General features: G+C 44.1%; 1 protein-coding gene across 1 annotated transcript in view; it reads left to right on the top strand.

Annotated features, from left to right (window-relative positions):
• Positions 1-969, top strand: part of il17d (interleukin 17d) — a gene marked incomplete at both ends in the record, with an annotated part of 2,900 nt that extends 1,931 nt beyond the window's left edge. Inside the window, 1 exon segment of the mRNA XM_014018984.1 lies at positions 645-969. Within this exon segment, the coding sequence (XP_013874438.1) occupies positions 645-969 (325 nt within the window).

Here is a 969-nt window from a genome sequence, read left to right as displayed (position 1 = left end):
CTTGGATGAAAATCTGGGCGTTTTTTAGAGATTTTTTTAGGCCTAAAATATTGATTTTCAAATTTTAGACTTTTTAAGACCCGGCATGAACCCTGATATATATATATATGTAAATTTTAATGAAACCTTAACTAATACTTTATTTTCTTATACTTTCTTTATTATTTGTTGTTGCAGTAAAAAAAAGTGCATTTGATGAGCATCTAATAGATGAGTTTCATTCACATTAATCCAGTGGGTCATGTTGACAACACATGCACCCTCTGACACAGGCTGAAACATGATAGCCCTTTTTCCTTTGTCAGCAAATAAAAATAATTTTAATAATAATTTAAAAACAAATAAATGCTAATTAGGATTGTCTCCCTAAATAAAGACACCAGTTGTGAGTTGACTGATCTGTCAATCTTACGAGGATGCAGGGTCTCAGGGATTATCTGAATATTTCTACCAGTATGAATTGAAATGGAAGAGGACAAACTTCACTCAGTAGATCTCAGTAACATCAGAAGGTGATTCTCATCTTGCATTATTTTAAAGTAAATCATTATTAAGGTAGCCTAAAATAAATCCCTGACATCCTGTTGGTTTCAGTGTTCTGATGCTCTGCCTTCTCCTCACCTGTGCACAAACTCCCTCTGCAGGATCTCGTACGACCCGAGCAGATACCCCCGCTCCATCCCGGAGGCCTACTGCCTGTGTCAGGGCTGCCTGCTCGGCCCGTCCGGGGAGGAGAGCCAGCAACACCGCAGCACTCCGGTCTACGCTCCCTCCGTGGTCCTGAAGAGGACCGGATCCTGTGCCGGAGGACGACACTCCTACTCTGAGATCTACGTGTCCGTGGCCGTGGGGTGCACCTGCGTGCCCCTGGTGGAGAAGGACAGAGACGGACAGAGGAGAGACCAGAGCCTGCAGAGGAGAGACCAGAGCCTGCAGAGGAGAGACCAGAGCCTGCAGAGGAGAGACCAG

The sequence above is a fragment of the Austrofundulus limnaeus genome, unplaced genomic scaffold (genome assembly GCF_001266775.1).
Source record: "Austrofundulus limnaeus strain Quisiro unplaced genomic scaffold, Austrofundulus_limnaeus-1.0 Scaffold206, whole genome shotgun sequence".
Lineage (NCBI taxonomy): Eukaryota > Metazoa > Chordata > Actinopteri > Cyprinodontiformes > Rivulidae > Austrofundulus > Austrofundulus limnaeus.
The sequence above is the reverse complement of the archived record's forward strand: the minus strand, read 5'-3'. Positions and strand labels throughout refer to the sequence as shown.